Genomic DNA, 21,286 nt, shown 5'->3' with positions numbered 1-21,286 from the left:
AATTTACCTTAGATAACAAATATATAACTTTGACTATGAGGTGCAAACAGGTTTATTTATGAGTCATACAAATATTCGCCACAATGTATCCCAGTTTAATTTAATTTCCATGTTAACAAAGCTAAAATCTAAACCAGCTTTGGGATCATACACTTACCGTAACTCCTGAACCTTATCAATTTGATTACTCTGTCTGCCTCCAACTTACCGTGGTGCAAAGGTCCTGTCAGTGCCCTAATTCGATATCAGGGCAACAATTAGAGCAATAATTTATGAAAGAGACTAAAAGACTGACAGTTTTGTATGCATTAACAATGGTCAAATAACAAGGGAGATTCAATTCTTGTATAAACTATGGTTCATAATTGATCTAAATTGATCTAAATTGGCTCTATGCTGTCGTTATCATAATTGAAAACGCTCAAAATGAAAATGATTGGCAGATACTGCTTATCTCAGTTTCCCCCCATATTTCTGTTAGAGGTCAGATTTCTTGTCACGTATACATACATACAAGAACCCATCCAGGTAGGCACCTGCTGACACACAGATGCACTTGGTTACACACTCACAGATACAGAGCTGGAGAGGTGGAGCAGTGCCCAACCAAGGGCACCTTGGTTGTGACAAGGAGGTGGACTGACACCCCTCCTGCTGTCAGTTTCACCAATCTGCCAACCTTCTGATTATTGGATGACCCACTCTAGCAACTGAGCCATGGCCGCCCCCTGGCCTGTTGCATGGCTACCAAAAGGCCCTGAGAGACCATGTGAGACGGTGTGTATGTAAACAACATCATCAGCAAGCATAAAAATCCATCAGGGCTGTTTGTCAATTTAGAGGGTGCAGGCTAAGAATCATTGGTGAAGAATTCTTATTCATTGAATCCGGTTTTTCCTTTTAAAAACATGTCCCTTTACGCTGGATGCTCTGCCACTTGATCCTGTCCACTTTCAAGGCCTGGACTGGTACGTCCCTGTGACCCTGAACAGATGAAGTTGGTCTGAAAAATTAATGAATAAGTGACTCACAGTTAGTCACTTAGCAACTTACAGAGAAAACCAGAATGATGGTATCTAACAATATGAAATACTAATAAAGAATCTGTAATGTCGGATAGCATCACTTCCTACTCAGGTGTTAAATTGCACTTATATATTAATCTTTGTTTTAGAATTCTCCCTGTCCTACACATCGCTAAACAAATGTACCAACAGGAGTCCTCCATATCGAACTGACCAACTTTCTATGTTCGGTTTTGTAGATTTGCGTGAGTAAGAGACATCAAGATGAGCCAAAGAACCAAATTCTTGGCCTGGCTTAAGGGATTAACAAGTAAGACTGTGCGCATACTATGACACTGTTATCCAATGAGATCCACCCCAAAGATCAAAGGTTCTTTAATAAGAAAGTTGATATAAAATGATGGGCAAACAGCTTATTAACAAATTTTAGTTTTAGTTCGTGTTAATTAATCTTCACTTTCATCTTTTGAACTGTCAACCTTTCACTTCTGTTTCCAAGTTTGGTGGTTCATGTTTCACAAAGGTTGCACTGGATAACATTATGGTAGTGATAGCGTCCAAAATAGCCGACCCACCTAGTCCAAGATTAAACATTCTCTCATTAAAGGCAGTAATAAATGAGTTGCATCCACATCAGAGGGGATGATCCAGGGTGTTGGCAACAGCAGTAGTATATTTTAGTTGTAGATAAAAAAGTTTATGACAAAGTCTGTGGTATAGCTGAACAAAAGAGTAACCTAGTTTGGTGCCATGTGATAAAGATAAACGGGTATGGAGGCACATTAAACTTGGAGGTTAACTCCACAAGGAAATATTTTATCCTGGAGGAGGTGATTTAGATTAGAAAATATTAAGCACTTTGGTCATTTACACAACATGTGTCTCAAATTAATTCTTTATGGCAGCAAATCCAAGAAATGAATCACCTTACACACATGCGTGCGTCACTTTTAAACACCAATCGCCCAGGCGGTATTGGTCACACACTCAGAGGCACACGTTTCATTTGTGTGTGTTTTTTCTGTGGACGTCAACAGCTCTCTGGGTGTGTGCCGTTTCCATATGAACAATCAAGGTTTGAGTGCATCGATCACATGTGGCTCTAGTGAGCTGAGCACCTCCAGCTGACTGTTCAGACATTGTTGTGGGGGATTCTCCTCTTCCACATCTGCTTCACGTTAGGGCCATGAGGCCACCGCAGAAGGGCCCAACAGTCTTTCTTCGTGGGGGATGGCAGGAGAAGGCCAATTGAACGACACGGAGACCAACAGCCTTTTCGGCCTGAGGGTGCAAACTGGGTTGTCTAAAACAGGCAACACTTTAAAGACCCGTTAGCTTGGGATTTTATTTCTATTTCTAAAAGCATGACAAATAAATCAAAGATCAAGAGCAAAAATTAAGTAAAAGGAAAAAAGTCTACAAGTCTACAAATGCAATCCCTCGCCTCAAGACCCCCACTACATACACTTTGAAGAAAAGCAGTTGGCCCACCCCTCCCAGTGTTTTAAATCGGACTACCCCCCCGAGTATGTCAGCTTTTACAAGTCAACAGTTTGCATTTTTAAATGGTGACTGAGACACACTGATGTAGGCACAGGAAATTAGACACAAACAGTGTTCAACAGTTTCAGATGGGCAGGACAGAGATCCAGGACAAAAAAAGTAAATGGTCTGCTGTCTACTGAAGTGCCTTTTGATCTGAGCAAGGTCCTACAAAGACCTTTACAATGTTTTACAAGCAGCTGAAATGATTTTCCTGCAGAGGGTGGCCGGGCTCAGCCGTATCGACTTGGAACTTGGAATGACTTGGAAAAGAGCCGCTGCCCCTCTGCTTTGAAGAGTCAGCTGAGGTGATTCAAGCATCTGACAAGTGTAGGATGCCTCCTGATCACCTTCCGCTGGTGATTTTTCAGGCTTATCCATCTGGGGAGGAGACCCCAGGAAAGAGTCAGAATACGCTGAAGGGATTAGATGTCCCTTCTGGCCTTGGAACACCTCTGGATCCCACAGGAGCTGGAGTTTTTTTTGTTTGGGGAGGGGGATGTTGGGTTTCCCTCCTGGACATTGTTGGATTTCTGGCTTTTGGACTTGTAGCAGACAGCAGTCTGGGTGGTTGTTTTTGGTCCAGAGTAAAGTGAGTCTATATCTTCCAAAATACTATATTGAATTGTTATTGATATGACCACAATGCACATTCCACAATGCAATGGTCTCTCTGAGATGTCTCAAAGCCCAGCGAAGACGACACAAGCTCTGCTTTTTACACAGTAAAGTTTGAAATGTTTGTGAATGTAACTCCCTATTGCTGTGCTTCCTGCCCACAGCAATACCAATACATAGCAATTGATAATGATTAAAGACTAATTAACTGTTTATATATTGATTATATAAGCTGCTGGATGAATTCCCTTTTCGTGATGAATAAAGTATTATTCTATTCTACTCAATTCCAGCTTTGACCTGTACCCTTGCTCTTTACACATTGACACTCAGCCTTTCATGGGTCGTGATTACCATTACCTCATGTTGACATTACCTGTTTTTAAAATGATTTCCTTTTTAGCCCCATTACTAATCATAATTCTACCCCATCTCAACCTTTTTTGGAAATGTGTTGGAAATCAGAAGTTCAAGAAAATAGATGTTTGCAAACTAATAAATGAAGCTGGTTAAACAAAAGATGAACTATCTGGAGATCATATCGTCTGCAACGATATAAAAGTCCATTTAATGTAGGAATATCTTCACATTTTTTCACATTTTTTTCCCCACACCATTCCAACTTTTTCTTGTTTGGGGTTGTAAGAGGGGTTCTTCAAGGACACGAAGGTGATGCAACAGGTTATGTCTTTACAACGCATGCTGTACAGAAGCTTCTTGTTACATAACATGCTATCTTACAACTATTGGGCATGATGTTTAGCTTCACAGGGTATCTTAAGACAACCGTGAGGCCTCTTGTGTCCCCTTACAAACTCCAATCTCTCCGGTTCACCTCTGGGCCACATCACTGTGAAATCAGCCCCACATGTGCTTCTGGGGTTCTGGAGTCAGATGCAGCAGCGTATGACGTAAAAAGGCCGTCAAAAGGGACCCCTTTAATTCCCCCATTAGATTCTTTCTTCAACTGCGAATAACTCTATTAACCCTAATAAACAGGACATTGCTTAAGACTGGAGTTAGTGACGCTGGTTACAATGATAAGAGATCAGTCTATGTAACCTTAAAGCTATAGATGAAGGGAAATCTTTGTAATAAAGTGTCTGGCAGATACGATTATCTTATCACTCGCTTCAGTGTACGGTGTGAAGTTCCTTTGGGCCGTATTCATATGGAAGCAAGAACCTCCCGTGCACAGCTACCATAGAAGTAACTGCTGCAGTATCAGTTTTTGGGGCTGAAGAATGATTGCTCATTCCAGCCCGTATCTGTTAATTAAAAACTCCCTCTAAATGAATGTGTGTACTGTAAAAGGGGTTAACAAAAAACTCACAGAGTGACCCTGACACGAGGTGTTTCCAGCACGCCTACATGTTCTTGATAAATCAAAGATTGTGTGAACTTCTTTGACTTGAACTAGACATCCGTACACTGAACCTGCGTCTGTGGAGGGAGCTGATCTTCGACAAATGAAGTGGCTCCAAGTTAAGTGGAACTGGTTTATTGCTCATCTAGTTGGTTCAGTTAAACTGTCAGACCTAAGTTGTGCCATTGTATGGGTGCGAGAGTTCCAAAGTAATTGTTTTGGTATTGGCAGGAAATAATTCGGCCAGACCAGTTTGTCTAAACATAGATGAATCAAGGAGTGAGTTTTGTGATAGTCCGGAAGCAACCCTGGTGTTTGTTTTTTTTCGACGCCCTTGGTAGGGCAAAGTGGAATGTTTTTTTCTTCTTCTGTGAGATCAGAGTGCGGTTGGGGGGCAGAGGGCGTGGGTTGCACAATCACGTCATGTCGGATCCAGCAGGAACGCCATTTGTATTACGTCATGACTGCTGGGGCACTCCACCCTTTTCTCTCTATTTCTCTCCTTCCCACCCATTGGCTCTCTTGTCTTTGCCGTGTGAGTGTTCTTGGTTTAGTGTTACTGTGACCAAGCCGCTTGTGTGTAGTGTTACATGCCTCTAACGAATGTGACACAAGATTGAATATCTTTATCAAAACTCTTTCACCTAATTGCTCATCTTCTCTCTCTGTCTTTCCTCTTCACCTTGTGTCCATCCACCACTTTATCTGCCACTATGGACTCCAGTATTTCACTGGCTTCTCTCTGTTCAGCTTTACTCCTGCTACACCACCTGGAAGCCGAAAACAGATGCTGCACAGCCTGTTATTGAGCAAATGAATCTTTCATTCTAGGAGCATCAGGATGATCCCCAATTGAGGTCTTGTTAACGTGAAAATTAAAGCACAAAATCTAAACAAAGACTTTTAAATGATTACATTTGTGCTCTTAATCATATGTAAACAGATGATTTCAATGTCATCCTGGCCTGTTTGGTTTGTGAAAGTTGTAAAAGTAGTGGCAGCAGACACACCCTGGAATAAATCTGCAGCATGTGCACACACACACACACACTTTGCACTGCTGTTTACTCTCCAACACACACACAGCACAGGGCATCAGGCGACGACTGTTAGGAGCTTTAACAAGGCTGTAACTCTAGCTGAGCCTACAGGGGAAGAGTTCTGCTCTCTGCTGGCTCATTGTCCGATGGCCTGGATTTTTGCTTTGAAGGGGAGAAACGAGGCTACGCAGAGCAGGATATTCGGCTGTCATGTAGAACTGTGACAAGCGTGATTGATGCTACAAGACCAGTCTGTGTGACAACAGGATGAGACGAACTGAATGTGTGCACAGCAGATGACCTCCTGAAAAAGCCCCCAGAGACAGACTGAATCTCCTTTATGCCTCTGTGGCATAATTAATCACACTTTCCAAGTATGTCTGAGCTGCTTAATTGATTGGAACTGCATGCCTCCGCTTCCTATTCTCACAAACTTTCGGCAATCATATTAACTAATTGCGACATCTGCTGGCCAAAGACTGCAAGTACAGATTTGTTCAAAAATCATTTCACCTCAGAAGTCTACAGCTAACATCCCCATTTTTTTCAGTAATTCATATAAGAGTGCATAGAAAAGGCAAATAATAGTTCTGATAGTAGTATATCAACATATAGCATATTCACAGAATGGACAATGCTGTCAAATACGTAAAATCAACCCGTTTATGTGAAAGAATGAACCACAAGTCCAGTTTAGTTGTTCTGAGATTTATTGACAGATATCTGGGGGAGATTTCCTCCCTTGTGCAATTACTTTGCAGAACTGAGTATGTTCCATGAAAATCCCAAAACTGAAAGTACCTCATGGATGCTGCATTTTTGTAGCTTGTTGAACTGACACTGCGGTCTTATTTACAAATGTCAAACCCAATAGAATGGAATACCCACTATACAGAATAAACAAAATATTATGAAAATAACAACTGAATTATAATACCAAAAATCACTTCAGGTCAGCAGTCACTTCTGATGCTCTTTCACACAGTAAAAAACAAAAGCTAAACTTAGCTGTGCAAAAAAAGAAAAAAAAAAAACACAAAACCTGCAAGTTCAGGCACAGTATCAGTCATACGCCAAGCTGCATTCTGCATGCTGACAGAAAAGCACTATACAACAATAATTATTTCAAATAATCTTTTTAAAAAAAAAAAATCCAACTACTAATGAGGCAGGCATCTGAGCGTGATGAACTGAAACCGCTGGTCAGTGTTAGTATGAGGCAATGCTAAAGTGATTAACTTTTAAAAACAACCGACAAGATGGCAGTCTCATGTCATTGCTGACAATGGGAGGAAGCCAGCGAGGCAATGTGTGCCAATGCATTCATTAAGTGACACAATAACAATAATAACTGAAATCATTTTCCAGGGTGACAAATGAAGTTACTTCATTTTGAATTTTTTATTTGGACCGATGAGCTGGAAGACACAGGAAGGGGACTGAGAGGAAAGCAGCCATTGTGACAACGTCTGCTGGGAGAAGTAACGGAGCAGTGATGTCCCTGGGGCTGATGAACTAACACTGCAGGTGGTCCTCATTCTTCTCACCCTCAAGGAAGCATGGGACACAGAAGAAGACAGGAAAGCCAACGTGTAACCAGGTAAAGAAGAAAAACCTACTAGAGCTGGTACAACCGAACAGCTCGTCTGACTTCAGAAGCCTGACGGTGTTAAAACATTCATGTCCCGGGGTTTCAGTTTGTGTGGCCGTGCGGAAGCCTGCTTGGCTTCATTGCTCGAGATGTCGATCTTGGGAGGCAGGAATTTGGCAGGGTCCTCCACCTTCAGACTGATTTGAGAGTTGGTGCCATCCACAGTGGAGGACTTCTGCAGGCCAAAGTAGGACTGTATTGAGAAGCCTGCAGGAAAGACGCGTAGTAGAAAATGTTATGAATAGCCTAAACTTTCATGATACTGTGACGAGCTAAAGACCTGTTGTAAGGAATTTATCTAATTGTCATTCAGTCGTTTACTGCCTATCCTTGCTCCAGCAGTATAAAATGCACGTCAGGACACAGTGACCTCATTTAGGAGTGGTTTCAGGTCCTAAAACAATATCTAAAACCACAACCTGCCACAGGGCTTGTTTAATCGTCTTAAAAGGGTTATGATCATGATGAAGCAACATCACCTTTATCAGCTTGCCTGCACTTAATAGTATCGAAACAGCTCAACTTTAATGATCAAAATCTACTGCTGTTATGAGAATTCTTATCTTATTTTCATGTTGAGCAACATAAACGTGGGGAAATCCAAATGCAGGACTGTATATACAAATGTCTCACCTGTGCTGGTTTCAGAGCCCGGATCGGTAGGGGACTTGTGAACCACAGACCGAGTTCCAAAGAAGCTCCACCTATCCAGTCCTCCTCCTCCACTTCCTCCCTCATTTCCTCCCATGTCTATGCTGGGGCTGAGTTTGTTAGGCTCTAGATGGGCTTGAAACTGCGTTGGACTCAGCTGGTACCAGTTCCTGCGCCCCCGCCAATCAAGAGAAAGAAAATTAACATTCAAGCAAAATGGCAACATTACACCGAGTTCCTTATCCGAATGGCAGCATGAGCCCAGCATTTTAGAGGCACAATGCTCACCTGCGATTAACAGCTGGTGATGAGAGGGGACTAACACAGGGGGTGACACTGGGGGTGACTGAAGGTGTGCCACAGGGGGTGGATTGTGCTGATGTTGAAAGCCTGTCCTCCTTGAAGTCCCCGCTTGGCATTCTCAACTTCTGCTCAAACAGAAGGGAAAAAAAAAAGATCAATTAAATAAACACAAGGATGCCCTTCACAGGATTTAAAAGAAAGAAAAAAAATGTTAAGGGATTTAATATTACACATGAAAAAAGGTTGGAACATTTTGTTACAGACTTGTTAATGTGTGAAAGGCAGAGCTCTGATCTTAGCTAGAGAGCAAACAACCCTGCGTACACATTAAAAAAAAGTTGGCCCCCGCTGTTCAAAAATAATCATCACAAAGTGCGTCATCGATCATCTGTGCCTGCAACCTGTTACTGTGTCATGTGGGTGGGAAAAAGAGAAACATGGGGAGGCAAAGGAAAAGATATTTCACAATGAACTACACTGCAACTAAAGATCATAATACATTAACATAACATGAAGCTATCATAGAGAACAGGCGATCTCTCCCTGTAACACCAGCCAAATACAGTTTCTTTTTTCTTTTCTTGTAAATTAAGGTTTAGTTCCCCATGAGGCAAATGAAAATATTCAACCATACTTGCCTCAACATTTTGGTTTATTTCAGAAATGACCTCGGGAATAGAATTTTCAAAGTTCAGTTTCCATTCAATGCAGGTGCATTCCCATCCACACGCAATATCAAAACTGTAGAGGACGTCTCGCGTCCTGCTCACGGCTGTGGTCATTGTGCAAACCAGTGACAGAAAGGGTCTTCGTGGCCTTTTTATCCTCAGTGTATTATGTGGGTTATTAACCTGCTAGATTTCATCACCGTGCCAACCCTGCTGGACCTCGGCCTTATTGTCCGAAAACAGGACTCAGCAACAATCTGGCAGCTGACGTTAAAGTGCAATGGGACAGTTTTCAGACCCTTCCAAATCCTCTCTCCCCTTTCAGTGAACATGTGCCTAACTGCATTCAGTAGACATATTCATGAACGGTGCACATATGTCTCACAGTGTACAGTGAAAACCAAGCCGTAAAGATGACAGAACTGTCTACAGGCCTGTGTCAATTTGCACATGTGGGGAAGGATACCAAACATTTTCTGCAGAACTGACTGTGGCCAACAACATCTTACATCATCACCCCCCCCCCCTCCATGTTTTTTCAATGAAAGAGATCTGAAACCACCAACAGCGGCTAAATGGTCATTATAACTGTAGAGATAGGAAGGATGAACCAAAGGAGAGCAACATATGCAGCATATCACACAATCAGGGCTTTATATTGGCCCACGAAGTAGAATCCATACCTCACTTAAGGAACACAACCATCTGCCCAAAATCATGTTCAACTCTGAGAATTGAAACCCTTTGATCTAAACACCGAACTATAAGGCTGAAATTTCTCATGGTGTGGTGTGGAGGAGAGTGAGCACTGAGCATCAACTCAGTCATACCATACCAAGTAAAAGATGCGGAAGCCAGCTTCTGACTGGGTACCCCAGCAAGACTTGGAACTCAACTGGACATGTCTGGGGTGACCAGAAAACAGCCGTGCACTGACATCCCCAATACAACCGGGTCAAACTTCTAAAAAGCTGAGGGCTATTCAGAGCCAAGACTCTCTTAAAACAGGCCTAAAAACCCTTTTTATTCAGACAGGCATGTGACTGCCGATTTCTAACTGATTTTAACCTTGTCTTAACTTGTAGCACTTTGAGATCTTCTTGATGAGAAGTGCATTAGAAATTAAATTTATTATTATAAGAAAACCACAACAGGCTTCTGGATTCGTTCCCATGACAACTTGAGGTTTTCATTCTGTCACACACAGTGTGACTGATCACAATACTTCAGTGAGTTGAATATTTGGATATGTGCTTTTGCAGCTATTCCAAGATACATTTTAAACGTGACAACGAGGAACTGAAAATGAGACAAAACAAAAACACTCCACTCTTGATTTGCATGTGATACGAAGATGTTTAAATAAAATGCTCAGACGAAAACAAATGACCATAGATGTAATTTCAATGGAACATGTCAGCAATTTATCTCGTCAAGAGCCGGTGATAATAACTTCACACTATAGGAGATAAGACGTTTTTTTTTTTTATTTTAAAAATACATTTGAAATAAGACACACAAAAAATACCCTCACACACATGCACCAATATCTAGAATTCAAGGGTATGTGGAAACAACCCGACACCAAATCTGAGTTTCCCTTTTCAACGTTGTCATTTAGCCAAATGAACAAACTGGGGCTGGACAATAACAACGTTTTATAACAGAACAAAACAATACTTGACCCTCAACATTCATGAGATAACCTCTAATCAATTTCGTCCTCTGTGTCAACATCCCCGTAAAACGTTAACTACTGGTTAGCCGTTGCTATGCTAATAGCGACTATGCTGCTACTATGAACCCCAAAAGTGATTCAATTAAGCTATTATGACGTAACCAACGAATACGTGGTTATTTACTTATCGGCCAAACACCAGTTTATTAGTAGTTTGACATTGGTTTAGATTTCTCCGTAAGCGGTACGGTCGGTTAGTCCTGTCGTGTTAGATACAAAGCTAGCATTCATCGCTGGTGTACAAGATTGCTATGCTAACGGCCTTTCCTTCCGTCAGAACTACTACCTACTACTCGTTTGTAGCTAAAAAAACTTATAGACTAACCTTTTTATGATAAGTCTTCTCTGGCGTCTCAGCTCGATAGACTCCTTCATTTTTACCATAATTTGTTGTTTCAGTGAGGATTATTGCTGAAAAACCAAACGCCGTGTGTGTGTGCACCGCACTGGGCCTTATTTCGTTGGGAGCTCGGGGGTCGGTCCGTTGAACAAATGCGGAGGGCAGGTTCCTGTAACAGCGTCGCTTGGCAACAATACTGATAGACGTAATGCACAACGCTTGTTGCGTAATTTGTTTACCAAGATGCTGCTCTGCGTTTTGCCAGCTACGTTTTACAGCTCTATCAGCACTATTTGTAGGGAACCCAGTCCCTTTTTTAGTGCAAAATCCAACGATATGAGAGAAACAATTCAAAAGGAAACCACCTGTCATTTTCGTTTGGAATAATTTATATCCTGATATCGACTGGGAAGTACCCTGGTTTTTACTCTGATCTTATTTTTATTTTTTCATTTTTATCCTGAACATGGTACAAGAGGTTTGGTAAACCATAGCTTAATATTGATCCTTTTTGTTTCTTTTGTTCTCTCGAAAATGAAACATTTAGTCAACTTTTGAAGGAAATGCACCTTTAGCCAATTCTTTTGATATGTCCTTCACCTGTTTTTTAAGCAGAATATTAGTTATTGAACAGACTATTGTTGGTTTATTCTACTTAAGAAACAGCGTTTAAGATGAGATATGTATTCAATTTTTTGTTATTATTAGTAAAATGCCAAAAACATGCCAGCATGTTTGCAAAAAGGAAACCTACTTTTAGTGTCTTCCTGCCATATGTTAAATCATACCTGGACACATCTAAATACTACACAAATGCAAAAGATGCAAAAATGAAAGCCTTATGCATGCAATCTGATTGGTTATTTGATTTAATTGATGATCTTTCACAGTAATGTAATTTAAATTTTTAGTTAATTCCTATTTAATAGTTTTTCTGTCCTTTCCCCCCCTTTTGTTCATGTATGTTTCACCCTAAGCCTGGATTTGAATTTTTTTTTTGTCAGAACAGATACCATCGCCGTTTAAGTAGAAGAGTCATAATGTGCCCTCTATCTGTGTGTTCAACATCACAACAGTGTGGAGTTGGAACAAGTCAGTAGATAGCTAGTAAAGCTGGAGTATGGGATAGGGACAAAGTGGGCATGAAAACTGTACAAATCTATGCAGTTAATCAAACACAACCTTTGTCCGTACACACTTTATCTAACAGGTGCTTTGTGAATGTTCACTGTCGTCCACTTTGACTTTCTGAAAAGCATTTGCTAAACTTTACATAAATAAAGCCCAGTTCTTTCAACTGGTCAACAATAGACACCAAATTTAATTTTCTTTTCATCCAAGTTACATTTGGTTGATAGCATTTTAGTTTTCAATACTGTGACAGTGGGACATTTCCAAATTATTTTTCTCCTGTTTGTTTTGCCTGATGTACAAAGCACAATGTTGGGCTGTTCCAGCCAAAACATGTTAAATCGTGAGACAATCCTGGAAATTTCCCTAAACCCCATGGCCCCTAAACAGTGGTCTTGTACCATACTGTGAGAGAGGTTTAAAGTGTCTGGTGTCACGGTCTTGTGACTATAGTCATAGATCCAAATTTAGAATGATCATCTTGCAGCGTGTCTGCTGCTAATGAAATTAAATGGAAAAGAAAAGGAAATGAAACAAAAAACAAAAGCCTAAAGGGAAATTATATTGTTGCAGTATAATAATTTTCAAACAATCATCATAAGTTTTCAATACGAAGAGTTATTGCTGCTGGCAGGAAGGACCTCCTGTATCTCTCTGTGTTACAGCGGAGCCCAGGAAGCCTCACACTGATCACACTCTGTCGTTTTAACACAATGTTATGAAGAAGATGGGCAGCGTTGTTCTTTATGTCCACTAACTAAAGAACAACACTGCTCGTTGTTGTATCTATCAGCCAATAGGAATGTCGAGGAAAGTGACGTGCCATTCAACATAAGTAGCACGGCAGTGTAATTATTAGTGAATAGAACAGTAATTTTTCAACTTTTCTATTTATAAAACTTAACGTGACTGTGGTGCTTAAAATCTATGTTACCCTTTACAGCAGCAGCCCGCTTATGATTCAGTAGGTGTCATTGTACTATCTGCACACATCAAGCATGATGTCACAGCAAAGATCATCAAATGTTTGTCGCGTTGTGTGCCATGCGGTGATCTTATACAACGGTTACAATCACAAAGACAGATAAACTCCGTCTCAAAGAAGGCTACTAAAACTAACAGTCTGTCTGGGACAGACAGCTCAGGCACAGAACCTGCCACAGCCTCTGGCAACATCATACTCTCATACTCACCGGCACTGTGCCATCAATTCGCCGGTGAGAGTGTGTCTCCTCTGCGGAGAGGCCTTTGTGGGGTGAATAAACATCATCTGCCAGCCCTGCCTGGTGCTCAAACTTCTGGAGGTTCTCATGGGTTTGCTCTGAAGTGGACATACAGTCAAACATGCAAACAATTAGTCAAAGTATTAATATGCTGAGCTCCACTGTGACACCACAGATAGCCTTAAGATTGATTATTATTAATATTATTACGGTACTATGTTAACTTACTTATCATAAGTGAGCTCATTAAAGAGGTGGCCTTGGCTTTCACCACTGGAACTGGGGACTTGGGCGGCTCGGATGTCAATCCCTTCCCACCATTCTCACCTTCCTGGTCACACAAGAGTACAGTGTTAGGAAACTAGTTATAGAACACGCTAATGGAAAGTGTCAAAACATGCAAACAATCCTCAAGAACCAGGTTCATACAAGCCCATAAAAAAAAGAACATTTTGTTCAGGGAACGAGTTGAAAACAAGGTGAAAACAAGCAGGGAAGTACCTCTAAAATGTTCCTGAACCTGTGACGTGGGATGATAGGGTCTTTCCATAAGATGTTGACATTCATGTCTGGAGGGGGTGAATGTATTGGGAGATCCATGTGCTCATCATAACTGATATTGTGTCGAGTCAGTCCAATGGGAGAAGATAAGGCACCACAAAGGCCAGATGACATGCCAGACTCAAGTGCTGAAAAATGGGAGAAAAAAACATGTGCTTTGATTAGCATAAGAAAAAAAAACAGTTCTGTTATCTGACAAAAATGCCCACTCTTGTCTTTATACATGTGAATGTGTCACATCGGAATGGCGGCATTACCTGGGATGTCTCCCCGCTCTGAGGCCATTTTGATACCAGATCAGGGATGTGACCTGAGTAAACTGGTGGCTCACCCTACGCACAGATTGTCCTGAAACACAACAAAAAACACATACCATATCAGACCTGTATTTACAGTGCACCGTGTTCTGTTTCTGGCTGGCTCCAAATAGACCCGCAGAGTCTGGTTACTGCACAGCAGCGTTGTTAATATGAGTCCAAGTCAGAGTTCCTCTTACATTAGATCTAGCAATTGAAGAGAAAAAAACAGCCAAACTGAACTCAAGCTGTGTTTCCGATGGGAATAAAAACCCTCCTTCTTTACTGTTAGTTCACCACTGAATAAAAGATAAAGAAATGGAAGACTTCTTATCTTATTTATGGTTTAACTCATCATCAGTAGTCCTTATCAGCCTTGTCTGTGTTAATTTTCTATTAAAATCAGTTCCTTACATAGATGAAGGCGGATGATAACGTTCATAATCTGCAAACATACTAATGGCAGATTTCAGATTTTTTTTACATTTCTGTCGTCGGAGGCCTGTTTAGTATTCTGCGGCTTTGCAGACAGCTGACTGGTGTTGTCGTCAGCACTGAGGAAGGCCAGTTACTGTGACTTGCAAAAAAAACAAAACAGATCCGACTCACGCCACGTAGGGTTAAGATTCGCGTTTTAGGCATGCTACGCATTATAGGATAATAACAATGAACACAGTAATACTAGTTGAACAAGCAGGTTTATGAGGCTGCCAAATCTTCCAGGAGACAGGGCGGGAGTTGAGGCTCGTGATTTTATCTTGATATCCAGATTATTCTCATAACTTTTTTTCTGCCCCCACTCTCCGCATACCCGGCATTACTGGGATTTTTCGGTTTTGTTCAGTCCATTCCTGCTGGGTTTGCATGAAGGACAGAAGCTCATCGGGCATGCTACTTACAGAATCACTCACCTCAAATGTCAATATTTCCTCTTCGCGTCTGTTAAAACGACACCGCGGGTGCAGAGGTTTCTTCGCTAGTGGCGCGTCGATCTGACAATCTGAACGAACGAACGTTGCATATTTGCTCACCGGTGGGTTCATCCATGACTTTTGGACATGCAAACACAGCGCAGACCGACGCCCGACAACACTGAACGCAGCCCTGCCGGCGGAAGTGACTGTCTGAAACTTGAAGCCCTGCTGAGTGTTTGGGGGGTGGTAGTGATGCCATATAAAGGATACAATAACTTTGTGTTACGTAAGAAATTGATAGACTTTGGCATATGAATAGGCAGTTCTAACGTTGTTTTTTTTTACGTGATATTTTGCTTGGATTGGTGCTGCTGTGGTTAGGGGAGATGATGTGAGGGGTAGAAATGAATGGTGCTCTCAGGAAACGGTGTATACCCCGTGTGTCATGTTGTTTTCCGCATTGGAAAGTGAACAAGATCATTCACACAAGTGGTGTGTCTGTTCTCACTTCTGTCCTTAAGCCCTGAGCAGAGGGCAGCTGGACTTCCTGTTTTTTAAAGACGTTTCACTTCTGAAATTAAAGTGTTATTTTTTCTCCTCTAACTCACAAGTTTGGAGTCTGTTGTTTATGAGCTGCTGTGGGATGTCTTCAGTTAGAGTCATTGAGGTAACTTCATCTTAAAGTTCTGATGCTGGTCTATAAAGCTCTGAATGGTCAAGGACCAAAATACATCAGTGACCTCCTGACCCACTATGAACCTTCCAGACCCCTCAGGTCATCTGGGTCCGTTTTTTTATCAGTTCCCAGAGTCAAAACCAGACATGGAGAAGCTGCATTCAGCTTCTATGCTCCCAGAAAGCCTCGGATCAGCTGAAACACTCAGTGTATTTAAGTCCAGGTTGAAGACACACCTATTTTCAGCTGCATTTGAATAAGCTTGAGTTTCAAAACGGAATCATGTTTTAACTATTGATTTTATCTTTCATATATATAATTTTTTCTGATTTTATCTATTGTTCTTATTTCCTTCTTTTGTTTAAATTTTAAATCATGCTTTTTATTTCTTCTGTTTTAATGTCACTGTGAAGCACTTTGAATCACCTTGTTGTTGAATTGTGCTATACAAATAAACTTGCCTTGCCTTGCCTTGCCTAACGTGTGTTACTGACCCACCCAACCAAAGCACGAGTTATAGGTTACATTCACCTGTGAGTTGGACTAAAACACACAGTCAAAGGTGTCAATAGCTGTGGAACAGCCTGGCTCAAGGGTGCTTTGTTGTTGTTCGGCAGCTGATACCTGAGGTCATTCAAAGTAGTTTTTCCTGTTGAACATACATGGCTTCTTTAGCTTCCCCTCTCAAACCATTTGTCTTCCCCGTCCCTTCTCTGTATGATGAAGATGGACCACTGGGCCTTGACCTGAGGAGATGGCCCTGCTGTGCAGAGCCCTGGGCTTGGGAGGTGTTTTTCAGTTTGAAGTGCACTCGAATGTTGTGTTTGGAGAAAATCCTTCAAATGTTCTCACTAACTTTAGCTTCACATGGAACGACAATATTCTTTTTTCACCACTTCATCTTTTTTTACCTCAACCTCTTTGCAGTATTTTTATTTTCTTGTTTTTGCAAAGCTGAATCGAAAAGAGGCCCGCTTTGGCAAACTTAGGTTTGAAGTTCTTTCTTGATGCGTTTTTGTTGCTCTTCTTTTTCCTCTGAACATTTTCAGTCTGGTGGCATAGAGTTTGGATGATGTCCATTGAGTCAAAGAGCATCCATTGCTCTGTGTGCGCTGGTTTCCTCTGTACCAACACATTCACATGCACCGCAGAGTTGAGCTGTGGTTACAGGTCATCTTGACTGGTTCATTGGACCACCATCATTGCCTTATTACACATTCACGGGTGCAGAATCAAGTTACTAAACAAAGTTTGTCTGATGCCACAAAGCTGCAGACAGTGTGTTAAAATGTTGTAAATGGCAGTCTGCTGCTTCGAACTTCCTCAGTGGGAGTTTGTTGTTTAGGTTAATTGTGATGGTAAAAGTTGTGATCAGGAGCCATGGAACTGTGTCAATATTGAGTGCAGAAACACATTGTGCGCGCGGAGGGGGTGTGGCGGGCAGCAGCCTATGAGACTCAAAAGAGCTGAGCCACCCCTGAGCTGAGAAGGGACACATGTTGTTGGCTGATCATTGACCCTGTAATATCAGTCTGTGCTGCTTTGGGTGTCAGTCGTGTCCGGAAGATGCCTACGTCAATGGCAAGAGAGCGCCTCCGCGGCATTCTAAGAATGCACGAGGTCAGCAGATACCTAAAGTAGCACATTACTGTAAAAGTGTCGTGCATTAGCAATCTTAATCCACAGGGTCGTGCTGTTGTTTGAGGACACGCGGTGTCAGGTTTGGAAAATGAAACCATTTTCTCTGTGTTCCTTTGTGCATTTCTCTTTTATTACAAAACGGCCGAGGAAACCAAAAAAACGCTGACAAAAATACAGCATAGAGGTTCGTCTACAAACCCGCGTAGAAAAATAACAGATGAACAAATGACAGATTTGATACAATAACAAGTCAATCACAAACTCCTCAGTGGAGCGCTATAAACAAAACTAAACAAACGTTTCTGATATTTTTGTATACTGTAAAAACGTATTAGCATATATAATAGATAAATAGTTTAACGAGTTTCAATTATTTCACATCTACAATCATTGAAGGTGCATTTGTTGAGGGGTCAGAGGTCAGACGTGGTTCTTGTTCAACCAGTGAGGAAGGAGGACATTCAGTTGCCAGTTGTGATGGTGTGGCTTTGAGTGGAAGGAGAAAAAGTGGTTGAGGTTTTTGGCTTCTTCCTAGAGGAGACAAAAAAAAAGCAAACAAGGCACTTGTTAGACAGGCGTCCTATTACTCATAAAGTCGAAAATTCGGTGGGTTAGTGTATTGAAGGAAATGCTCAGATTCATCTAATACTTACATCATATCGGTCACAATCTTCTTCATAGCCCTCAACTCGGGGTTCAGGCAATAGCGAAGGCCATTTTTGTTGGTAATGCTGTTGAAACAAATAAGAAAGATTAATGAAAAGCTCATTAAAACACAACAGAAGTATGTATACATGCATAATCAAGCTAAGTTGATAGACTTCATTCTGGAATATGGTGATAATCAATGATTTAACTCAAAAACTCTGACGTTTCATGGTGTTACACAATTTCTAATCAAAGTGAGGTTTCAGTTCAGCCACACTCTATTTTAGTCAAATGTTGGTTTTCCAAATGACAACTCATATTTCTGCCATTACACACTTACACAATCTCTACTCTGTCACAGAAGATGGTTGCCTGGTAGATCTGAACATCCTTGATTTCGGACTTCATAATCATGCGATTCCTGACGCGCTGACACAGGCACTGCTGTCCCGCTTCATTGACTAGAAAAAGGAGACAAGAATCAAAAGATTAATCCTCTTACAGCACAATTTTAAGTCAGAGTATGGTTTTATTAGTACAAAATGATCGGAAAACTAATAATAATAAAAGAAAAAAGATTAAAAACTTACGCTGGGCTGCGGACATGCAGACCATGACAGCCAGGAGCAGAAACAACTTGATGATGCTGGACATTGTTGGATTTTCCGTTCAGTCAAGATGAAGCTGGCGTTGAAGGAGCGAGGTGAAGATGGTAGTGCTGCAAGAGGAATCAGCGGAGTTGAAGCAGGTTAGCTGGCAGGAGCAGTGTGAGTAGTGGAAGCTGAGTGTGGTCTTTTATACTGTCTCAAGTCGCATACACTTTCTTTCCTGTGACAGAGGGAAATTTTCTAAACTGGAAAGTGAAACTCCAAAAACCACAAGAAAAAAAAACCACCCACTAATCCCCCTTATACCTCCACACTGTTAGTCCAAACTGATCACTTTTTACATAAATAATTCAATGAAAAACTGTACATAAGAATAAAATGGAAATAGTCAAACTTGTTAAAGCTGTAAAAATTCAGCTTTAAACTTGTGGTTTCATTTCCCATTTCTACCTATTCAATACAAAGGCATATATTAAATAGTAGAAATACAGAGTTGGACAGTAACATTTGTGTATTCCTGCTTTTTGGGTTAAGAACAAATGAATGAAATTATCCTTTATGTGTCCCCAATCAGGGAAATTTGAATTTATTACAGCAGCACCGGGATAGACCACAAACAGAATTACGTTCCTTAAAAAGTTATATAAAAAAAAAAGGACAAAAATAGATCACAAAAATTAGAATAAGTACACACAATAGTACAGAAAATTTATGAGATTTCTAGTTTAATTAGGTCCTGAACTCTTCTCATCACAGAGTCATTCACGGAGTAGAAAAATGAAATATGGGTTGGGGGTAAGAAGATAAATGAGATAAAACAAGAACACATTAAATCAAACAAATTCTTTAAAAAAAAAAGAAAAAAGATGTATGTCGTATTCCGTTTTAAACAACACCAAAAGAGTAAAAAATCTGATTATTTAACATGTTGGTACACTGAATGCTTGACTTTTATTTCTGACCTTTAAAAATAGAATCATACAAGTGACTTTTCTGTATTAGGCAAGTCAAGGTGTGGGCTGATGATCTTTGCAACAAACTTTTCTACTCTGCACCGGTGGTTAACACCTTTAGCAGTTGCAGCACCAAACCAAATGTTTGAATGCATGGAAAAAGTTTTTATTTCTTTCCACTGTAGTTGCATGGTATTTGCTGATGACATTTGTTGTGGGGGAAGGCTGCATTAACAAATTTGTCTGACTGATTATGAGATCCTTAACAGATATTACCACTGCTATCAGATACTGTGGATCTCGTCTGGCCTACCAGTTTCAAAGGAAACGGACAGTTTAAGTGAAAGGCAAACTTTACAATCTGAGTTTCAGTTTTATATCCTCTTTCACTTTTCTGGACAATGGGAAATGCTTTTTAATTTCCTTCTCTATTTTTACTTGCTGCTCTTCTCCTCTGAAGGCCAGTGTAGACCACAGTGCCATAATGGAACAAAAAACAAGTTTGCGCAATGCCTCTTTAGTAAATCGGAATTTAAAATCCTCTTTTCTTGAAATCCATTAAACCATTTATAATGGGGATTATGGAACTAATTCATGAATGAATGACATGGCCTCTAAAGCAAAGGAAGTTGACTGCTTCATTGCTACTCTATTTATATAAAAGAGCAGATTTCTGTCCTGTGAAAGTCTACTGGAAAAGATATCCCCTCATTTGATGTTTTGACGATGTCGGTAACTATCAGAGCTGTAGCATATTACTTTTCATACATGCTTTGTACTAATTCACAGTGATCTCTCTGCCTTTGAGAACGATTTTCTCAAAGGCATGCCTGACAGCATGCCGCAGACAGCATGACAGGCATGAGTCACTGAATCCTCTCAATACAGGGTGCTCGGCACCAGCTTTATCCTCCACCTTTTTTTCTGCCTGTGTTTCTAAAATGTTAGCTTTCAGATCCTCAAAGAAACAAGAGTTGTTATGAAAGAGTTGCTTCGCCCAAATGAACCAAATTTAGAAATGAGTTACTAAAATCACCTCTGTCACGATCTGCAGTCAAATGTCGTTTTGGTTTTACTCGCAGAGGTTTTGAGATATACATCTTTTTTGGGAGGATGTGGGTGTAGTCTCAGAGATAGATATCTCAAAACCTGACCGCTAAAATCAAAGCACTGACATAACTTGCAAACTAACTGGGAAAATATACCAGGTGTATACAAGAATATTGGAGGTGTCTATGGAGCGCACAATCCTTCAAAGTAAAAAACATCCCAAAACTTTTATTTGGATAAAAACAAACAAAACAAAAACACACTCTTCAATGTGAAATGAAAAGGAAACCTAAAATGCTCCGGGGCCAGCAACCCTAACTCTAACATTAGAAACAGGGATGTCCCCTTCCACAAAGGAGATGTGAAAGGGACTTTCATCTATTGCTGCATACCACACAGACTAAGCAGTGGTCAGCAAGTGTGAATTCTCTGAAACTAGTTACTGTTGCAGAAGAGCTTATATTGAGTCATCTTAGGATATTCTCTGGATGACTTATTGTGAGTTTAGAAATCACAGCTTTTTTATGGAGGTACAGTGTAGTGCCGCCACATATGACTCCCCATTCTGACAAACTGCACTTTGCCATCTTGAATAATTTATAATTCCCCTTTTAACATAATATTTAACGGCTTTTACATGTCA

General features: G+C 40.8%; 2 protein-coding genes across 3 annotated transcripts; both read right to left on the bottom strand.

The window, feature by feature from the left end:
* Positions 1–6,283: 6,283 nt before the first annotated feature.
* On the bottom strand, positions 6,284–15,278 carry LOC140318147 (putative monooxygenase p33MONOX). 2 transcript variants are annotated; one of them, XM_072395841.1, is made up of 8 exons: positions 15,065–15,278; positions 14,115–14,205; positions 13,798–13,985; positions 13,525–13,627; positions 13,267–13,394; positions 8,182–8,321; positions 7,876–8,063; positions 6,284–7,449 (listed from the first exon to the last, which is right to left on the bottom strand). In XM_072395841.1, the coding sequence occupies exons 2-8, from the start codon at positions 14,140–14,142 to the stop codon at positions 7,244–7,246; spliced, it is 981 nt and encodes a 326-aa protein (XP_072251942.1). In that variant the 5' UTR covers positions 14,143–14,205; positions 15,065–15,278; the 3' UTR covers positions 6,284–7,243. The 2 variants fall into 2 exon arrangements, with proteins under 2 accessions (XP_072251942.1, XP_072251943.1); XM_072395842.1 differs by lacking the exons at positions 13,267–13,394; positions 13,525–13,627; positions 13,798–13,985; positions 14,115–14,205; positions 15,065–15,278 and adding an exon at positions 10,928–11,469.
* A 2,214-nt stretch (positions 15,279–17,492) lies between these two features.
* Positions 17,493–18,818, bottom strand: LOC140318629 (C-X-C motif chemokine 10-like). Its single transcript, XM_072396440.1, has 4 exons — positions 18,623–18,818; positions 18,373–18,493; positions 18,038–18,115; positions 17,493–17,915 (listed from the first exon to the last, which is right to left on the bottom strand). The coding sequence occupies exons 1-4, from the start codon at positions 18,684–18,686 to the stop codon at positions 17,846–17,848; spliced, it is 333 nt and encodes a 110-aa protein (XP_072252541.1). The 5' UTR covers positions 18,687–18,818; the 3' UTR covers positions 17,493–17,845.
* Between the last annotated feature and the right edge of the window lie 2,468 nt (positions 18,819–21,286).

Source organism: Leuresthes tenuis, unplaced genomic scaffold (genome assembly GCF_036924035.1).
Source record: "Leuresthes tenuis unplaced genomic scaffold, fLeuTen1.0.hap1 SCAF_11, whole genome shotgun sequence".
Lineage (NCBI taxonomy): Eukaryota > Metazoa > Chordata > Actinopteri > Atheriniformes > Atherinopsidae > Leuresthes > Leuresthes tenuis.
The sequence above is the reverse complement of the archived record's forward strand: the minus strand, read 5'-3'. Positions and strand labels throughout refer to the sequence as shown.

Bases quoted from the DNA above. Each gene is read 5' to 3' on its own strand.
- LOC140318147 (XM_072395841.1), bottom strand. From the start codon at position 14,142: ATGGCCTCAGAGCGGGGAGACATCCCAG. The intron at 13,986-14,114 runs GTAATGCCGCCA...CCCATTTTTCAG, and splicing joins AGAGCGGGGAGACATCCCAG to CACTTGAGTCTGGCATGTCA. The intron at 8,322-13,266 runs GTGAGTATGAGA...CTGTTTGAGCAG, and splicing joins GAATTGATGGCACAGTGCCG to AAGTTGAGAATGCCAAGCGG.
- LOC140318629 (XM_072396440.1), bottom strand. From the start codon at position 18,686: ATGTCCAGCATCATCAAGTTGTTTCTGCTCCTGGCTGTCATGGTCTGC. The intron at 18,494-18,622 runs GTAAGTTTTTAA...TCCTTTTTCTAG, and splicing joins CTGCATGTCCGCAGCCCAGC to TCAATGAAGCGGGACAGCAG. The intron at 18,116-18,372 runs GTAAGTGTGTAA...TTGTTTCAACAG, and splicing joins TGTGACAGAGTAGAGATTGT to CATTACCAACAAAAATGGCC.